General features: G+C 48.9%; 1 protein-coding gene across 1 annotated transcript in view; it reads right to left on the reverse strand.

The window, feature by feature from the left end:
• Positions 1–946: 946 nt before the first annotated feature.
• Glb1l2 (galactosidase, beta 1-like 2) overlaps positions 947–7,296 on the reverse strand; it is a 51,644-nt gene continuing 45,294 nt past the window's right edge. Inside the window, exons 12-19 of the mRNA XM_013009583.1 lie at positions 6,576–6,682; positions 5,861–6,001; positions 5,499–5,570; positions 5,149–5,227; positions 3,239–3,326; positions 2,801–2,912; positions 2,255–2,371; positions 947–1,982 (exon numbers count right to left, since the gene is read on the reverse strand). Coding sequence (XP_012865037.1) covers positions 1,896–1,982; positions 2,255–2,371; positions 2,801–2,912; positions 3,239–3,326; positions 5,149–5,227; positions 5,499–5,570; positions 5,861–6,001; positions 6,576–6,682 — 803 coding nt within the window. The 3' untranslated portion in view covers positions 947–1,895. The remainder of the gene's footprint in view (positions 1,983–2,254; positions 2,372–2,800; positions 2,913–3,238; positions 3,327–5,148; positions 5,228–5,498; positions 5,571–5,860; positions 6,002–6,575; positions 6,683–7,296) is intronic.

Genomic DNA, 7,296 nt, shown 5'->3' on the forward strand with positions numbered 1-7,296 from the left:
TCACAATCTCCAATAAGCTCCATTTCAGGCTGTCATGGTGGTGCACTCCCATTAGCTCAGCACTCAAGAGGATCACAAGTTTGAGGCTAGCTTGAGCAAAACTGAAATGTTCCAGGCCAGTCTGGGCTACAAAGCAAGACCCCCACGCACAAAAAAAAATTGGGGGGGGGGGAGTCCGGTCATGTGGCCTGAACTCTGGGCCTGGGCGCTGTCCCTCAGCTCTTCAGCTCAAGGCTAGCGCTCTACCACTTGAGCCACAATGCCACTTCCGGCTTTTTTTCTTTTAGCTTATGTGGTGCTGAGGAATCGAACCCAGGACCTCAGGCATGCAAGGCAAGCACTCTACCTCTGAGCCACCTTCCCAGCCCCACAAAAAAAAAATTTAAAGCTCAATATTTCTGCCCTGAGTGAGCTCAGCAACTTTGGCTGTCACTGAACAAACTGGGTTCTAGGCTCAGTGGCTGCACATTACCATGCCCCCTGACACAGATCTAGACCTTAGCCACAAGCAGGTACCAGTCTGAGAGGCTCTCAGCCCACTCTTCCCCAACCCATCTTTGCTGGCTGTGTGGGCACTATGCTCAGGTGTGTGCTATTTTACTTTGACTATTACTCAAGATAATGAACATCAGATGTTCTGCGCCAAACTAATAAGTAAACTCACAGATGGCAGTCTGAGCTGCCCAGCAGATCCTAGCACTACCCACTAGCAGGAGACTAGATTCATACTTGACCTTTCCTCATCAAGGGACTTCTAATGCAGTGACATTTCTAGGAGAATTGAGGTTAGGAGGGATAATAACACCAGCGGGGGGGTATCCATAGGTACTAGAAGGGTGGCACTGGACCCTGAGTGCCACCTTCTCCCTGTGGCTTAGAGTAACACAGACAAGACTGGAGACACTGGCAATAAGCTTTTGATTGAACTGTATTGCATTATTGCCATTCAAGACAGCAAACCTGAGACAAACCACTGAATCTCTAAAGTAAGAGCCTCCAGTTTGGACATTCAGACAGAAGGCTAGCTCTCCTCCCTGTTGCTTGGTCACCAAGAAAAGAGTCCATTGAGCTGCAGGCAAGGCCTGAGCTGAGCCTGTAGGCCTCGTGGCTACTCTAAACTTCTAAGATAGACACCATCTGTCCAATACCACTTATCTGGGATTTTCCCTCCCAAAGTACTGATGTGGAGTGGTTTCTTCTGGTACCCACAATCCGTCCTCAATTAGTATTCCTCCTCGTTGAGTACAAATGCAAATGCTCTAATTCAGAAAATAAGTGCCTGAGTATTTTTGTTTCTCTTAAGCTCAGTTTGTCCTCCTACCAGATACACTGAGAAGGGAATGAGGAGAAAGCACGTGTTTCTCAAGTGGAGTTTCTTCCAGGATCCCAGTGTGTGATGAAGAATGAGTAAAGTCAACCAGGGTGAGAGACACCCACTTCTCTATCTTCTACAAATAGTGCCAAGTGCACAATTTCAGGAGCAAAAGAGGCTATGGTAGCCACAGCCACACCCTGCTGGAAAGCCTACCTGTGTCCAGCATGCAGCCAGCAAGGCATCAACTTTCAGAGCAGGGTGCCACCTACCCAGCTTCAGCACCTTTTCTGAGAGCCTCAGGTACTCCCTCCCTACCCACCTTGGTGATCTGACTAAACACGCCCATCCTCTCAGAGACATCCATCCAGCCTCCCTGGAAGATCAGGGAAGCAGCAAAAGGTGCGATCCATCATGCCAGACTGAGAATCATCTAGATATGAGGAAGTCCTCCATCGTAGGCCACCCCACCTTTCTCTTCAGTCACCCAGGTGGGGGGCTGGCTGTAGTTCTTGGCTCCCTGAAGTGGTTACTTAAAGAGGCTCTTCTGTAGAGCAGGGCAGGAGGGACTGGAGACTTCTGCTCAGTGAACGTACTGGTTCCTGCCCAGGTGGGGGGTGTCAGTGGACTGGACCACAGGGCCTGCCGTCATCTCCTCAAAAATGATGACCTGCAGGAGAGAGCAGGACAGGGCTATGAGGTCTGTCCTGGAACCAGATAAGGTTGCTGTGAGGCATACGGTTGAAAGGGAAGGGTTTAGAAGCCCAGCTAAAGGAAACAGGGACTAAGTAGTCAACACCAAGGAAGAAGAAAGAATAGGTTGGTTTGGCACCTGTCCTCTCCCCCAACCCTGACCAAAGCCTCGAGGGAAGCAGGTGGATGCCAAGGAGGGCAGGGATGGTAAGAGAGTCAGCAGGAGAAGGATGTTGGCAGTGTTCCCACCTGGTTGATTCCTTTCTTCAGCCAGACACCTGGGAGGTAGAGGGTCTCCTGGGGTCCAATGTTCCAGTAACGTCCAAGGTTTTGGCCATTAATGAATACAACCCCCTTCTCCCAGCCCTTCAAATAGAGTAGGAAGAGTATTAGTTTAACATGAGAGCCATCGAAGACAGTCACAACAGTAAGACCCAGACACAATTCCATGTGTTCTCCACTCAGCTTCCCAGAGGCAGACATTTTGGCAGCCATAAAAGTTAACAAGGGTGTGCTCTCTGCATCCCACCCCACTAGCTCAAGGACTTCCAAACTCACCCCAGGGGTAGGAATTTGGGCCCCAAGAAGCACCATTAGATAATCTTGTGCTTTGATCTTACTCCCTCCCAACCTAGGGAGGCCCCAGAGCCCTGTCAGATAGGGACACATAAGGACAAGAAGGTTTTTGGGCCCAGATACTAACAGAGTGCTCCAGCTAGACCAAAAACAGTGGCTTAGCCTAAGAGACCTGGGAAAGAGAGATAAATCAGAGAGGAAAAGGGGGCCCTTACAAACCTCCATCTTCAGGAACGTGTCCAAAGGGGAAAGGCCAACCGACAAGCCACCCAAGAAGAATGCAGGGTATGTAGGAGTTTGTGGGAGAGTGTCCCATTTGTTGATGTCCAACCTAAAAGTGGGACAAGGATTGAGAAAGGGAAGAAGTGGTTTCTTCATGGTTCCAGGCCTGTATCTAAGACACAACCATCTCCATGTGCAAGGCCCTCAAACCCAACACCTCCACCACATAACCAGCACATAGGCATGGGAGAAAGGTGGCATGAAGGCATGCCTTAATCTGAAAACATGGATTCCAGTGCCAGTCCTGGGATGAGTGACTTTGGCCTCTGGATCTGTTTAGACATCTACAGGATTCTGGCTAGGAAAGCCAAGGCCCTCCTTGTTTTGCTACACATTCTCCATGAGCTCACACTCTGGCACAGGGCAGGGACCCACCTCTGAAAGAAGTTCTTTTTCATATCCAGGCTATAGATTCTGAAGTTCTTCAAGGGAGAATTATTCAGATAGAGATTCCCAATTAAGCCTGTGGGAAGGAGGAGAAGAAATATGAGCAAGACCAAAGCCAGGGCAAGAGAAGGAAGTACAGATGACCTATCTATGGCCAGGGCTATGCAAGGACAGTTCCTGGGAAGTTTCTAGGGAAAATCAATGAGTTTTCTCCTGAAGCACTTGTGTGAGAGGCTCTGCACAGAGAGTAAATCCTCACTAGAGATGCTGAAGGGATAACAAACAGCAAGACAGTATTTGCCAGGCCCTAGAATTTGACACAAAACAATGGATGTACCAGTCAGTATACAGTACGACACAGCAGAGATGTCATCATGATGAGAAGAGCCTCTGGCCCCTCTCTGCATGAAAAAGAAATCTCTGCATGACAAAGAGATGACAAAAGTCTACCTTCACAGTCACTGTTCTTAGGAGCCCAAACTAACAGACCTTGTAACTCAACCAGAAATCTTCCCCACAACCTAAGACTGAAGAAATACTTTAAGAGGATTTGAATTTAAGCAAATGGCAATGCCACATGGGTATACCTACAAACTGTGTACATTTGAATAACAACAAACCAGTGCCTTGGGGACAGAGCCAGCTACATTGGTCCTGGAGCAGCCCCCATGGTACTCCAGATGGTACAGCTGCTTAGTTGCTAAGGTGGGGATCTGGGGAGGCTGGGGAAAGTAAATAGGGTCCTCAGGCCCTGCATACGCTTTCTTACATAGCAGGTGTGCACGTGCGTGTGTGCACCCACACATGTTCCTGGAGGAGAGCTCTGTGACCGGATTCCAGAGGGTCGGGGCACCCTTGGGAAAGTTCCCACAGAAGCAAAGATTGGCATCAAGGATAAGGCAGTTAGGTCCTTCCATGCCCCAGGAGAATAAAGGGAGTGAGATGGGCCCAGGAAAGGAGGCCAAGGGAGGCACCAAGTATAGAAAAGAACAGTGAGAACTGTCTGGGAAAGGAAGGTAGGCCTGGTTGGTTCTAGAAGCTCTCTTCTGGAGAGGAAACCCATTTTAGAGCCACATTGCTTCTCTAGAAGATGTCAGAGACTGGTCAGGGAGGAGAAGTGCAAATTCCTCCACTGCCACTGGCAAACAGCTGCCAGGGAACTGGAAGTTCATCAGTCTTCCTCTCTACAGTATGGAGTAATTTGATCTGAGTTCTGTTTTATAACTTGTCTGAAACCACATTTAGATATATAGGTAAAAGAAAGGAAGAGCTAAATTAAAGCATAAAAGATCCAACAGCCAGGAAAAAAATTAAAGCGTGTAAGTGGGATATACCTAAAGGGGTGTGCCTACAAACAGCATTTTGTTACTGTATGACTGTATGCTTCCTCCTCCTCACCATAGAAACATGGCCTATGGGCTTCTCAGAGCGGAACAGAGAAAAAAAAATCAGCATGGGAACCAAAGAAGGCAGGAATCCTATGTCCTTCATTAGATTCCTGTATATCTCATTCTTAGCTCCTCACTCACCACCCCACACAGAGGCATCTTCCCACAAAAGCAGATAGCAGCCCAAAGGAGACTGAGAGCCAGTTCATGGTTCCTGTGGATTCCTCTCCTACAGATGGACATGCATACAGTATTGGCCTCACCTGGCCTCACATATAGGTTTATCCAGTCTCTGTAACCCTGCCATGGCCTCCCTAACCCAGCTCCCCCCAGGGTCTCCATGACCAGCTCCCTGCAGTGGGTCTCTTGCTACGGGCTTCCATGACTCAAGCCTTCTGCAATGGACCTCTGTGACCCAGCTCCCTCAACATGGTCTGATAAGTGCTGAAGGGATGGTCATATCTGTGAGGGGCATTGGCAGCATTTCTCTTGGTTTATGAGAGGACCTACCTTTGCGCTGGTCATCAATATTATTTCCATAATTGACTCGCCCACGATTCTCCACCAAGATCCTCAGCACGGTGTAACCCTGCCAAGAATATAGTGGCCAATAATGACCGCCTGCTAGTCCAGGCATGAGGTCACTGGTGCACCTGGGACTCTGTTTGTGGCTCTCAGTTCTTCCCTATGCTCTGAGGACAGGAGAGTCCAGGCTGGTCAGAAAGCCATACTCATCTCTCTCCATCTGCAGCTTGTGGTTAAGGAATTTCCTGTCTTCCAGATCTTCCTCTTTGACTCCCACCAAACTTTCTTGGAAACAGCTTGGGCTAGCCAACACCCACCTTCCTGAGATAACAAACCTGGATCAAGGGGATAGTAATCTTCGTCGTTTTATAGTCCAAGAAGCCAACAGACACTGTGTTCACAAATACCTGCCAAAATGAGCAGAGAGGAATGCACATGATCAACAGGAGGGAGGAAGAGAGAGACCCCTCATAGGCAACAACACAAGCATCACCCTGTGCGTGTGCCTAGAAGGAGGCTTGGAAGGTATAGAGAAAAACAAATACTGTGACCACAGCTGAAAACAAAATTACACAGCTGACAAATAGGGGTAATTTTACATACTGGCAACAACCAAGCCTAAGAGCTGAGAGAATGAAGTGCATACTATAGGACCTGTTCACTAGACAGCTCCAGCAACAAGAAAAGATATTCTTACCTGCCCCCGATCATACGCAACACCGCTGAGGATACCGGATGTGGTGATGGTGGTCTCATACAGAATGTACCCAAAGGCCTGTCCATTCCCATCATTTACTGGCAGGTTCTCCATGTTGATCGGGTTTTCAGACTTGATTGGCTACACACCAAAGACACAGGGAGGCCCAAAGGCCAGGCTGCTGCCTTAACCCTCATCCTGTTACCTGGAAGCCAGAGAGTCCTGCCCCGGAGGGATATGGGGGAAGGGAGGCAGTAGGCAGGTAGAGCTCTCATCTTTCTAACTTCTCATGGCATTAAACCTATGGCTTTCCAGAGTTACAGGAATGAGGACCAGAAAGAGGGACTGCCATTAGAAAAGGGAACTGTGCAGTGTACTAGTCTCCTGAACCTGCTGTCATTTCTGCATGGCAGTATTTCTGCATCATAGTATCCCAAGTGAGCCGCCAGAGGCGACCTCCTCTTCCACAAGGGAGAATAAGGAGAAAGAACGTGAGTCTGAGGCTGGAAGAGAATGTCTCCATCATGTCCAAGTTCTTCTTTCCCCTCCTACCTGGTGTTCCAGCACCAGCTTATTCCCTTGAATCTGAGTTCTCAGGTGAGAGAACAGACCTTAGAGTCATCCAGAGAAGCTCTGTCCTTCCCAGCATCCCATCTGAAGAGTTTCTGGGCTGCCCTCCCATTGCCTGCCCTCTCTCCCTGCCCAGGGCACTCACCTCCCCCATGTATTTAAGGGCATCCCATAGTGACAAGTAGAAAGAGGGCATCACTGGCTCGTAGGACATCTTGGGAAGAAGCTCTGGTGGGGGAGGAAGAGGGGCACCTGCAACAGAGAGACAACATGGATGTTCTCAAAGGACTCAATTGTCACCACCTGCTCCAAACTCCCACCCATGAGCAAATGCAAACAAAAGCCTCTTCTCAATGTGTGCTTAGAACGTTCTAGGGGACAAGGCCTGAGAAAGGAAGGGGCTTTCTTACTCCTCCATGAGACAGCAAGGAGTGTTTGCACCTATTAAATATAAAGGTGAAACTGGGCACCTGTGGTTCATCCCTGTAATCCTAGCTGAGAGGAGCCTGAGATCTGAGGATTGCGGTTCAAAGCCAGCCTGGGCAGGAAAGTCCATGAGACTCTTAGCTCCAACTAACCACCAGAAAACCAGAAGTGGCACTGTGGCTCAAAGTGGTAGAGCACTAGCTTTGAGCAAAGAAAAATCTCAGAGACAGTGCCTAGGCCTTAAATTCAAGCCTCATAACCAACAAAGAAAGAAGGGAAGGAAAGAAGGAAGGAAGGAAGGAAGGAAGGAAGGAAGGAAGGAAGGAAGGAGGAAGGGAGGGAGGGAGGGAGGGAAGAAGGAAAGGAAGGAAAGAAAAAGCAGAAGCAGAGAAGAGAAGAGAAGAAGAAGAAGACGATGACGGAGGAGGAGGAGGAGGAGG

This window comes from Dipodomys ordii, unplaced genomic scaffold, assembly GCF_000151885.1.
Source record: "Dipodomys ordii isolate 6190 unplaced genomic scaffold, Dord_2.0 Scaffold10, whole genome shotgun sequence".
Taxonomy (NCBI): Eukaryota; Metazoa; Chordata; class Mammalia; order Rodentia; family Heteromyidae; genus Dipodomys; species Dipodomys ordii.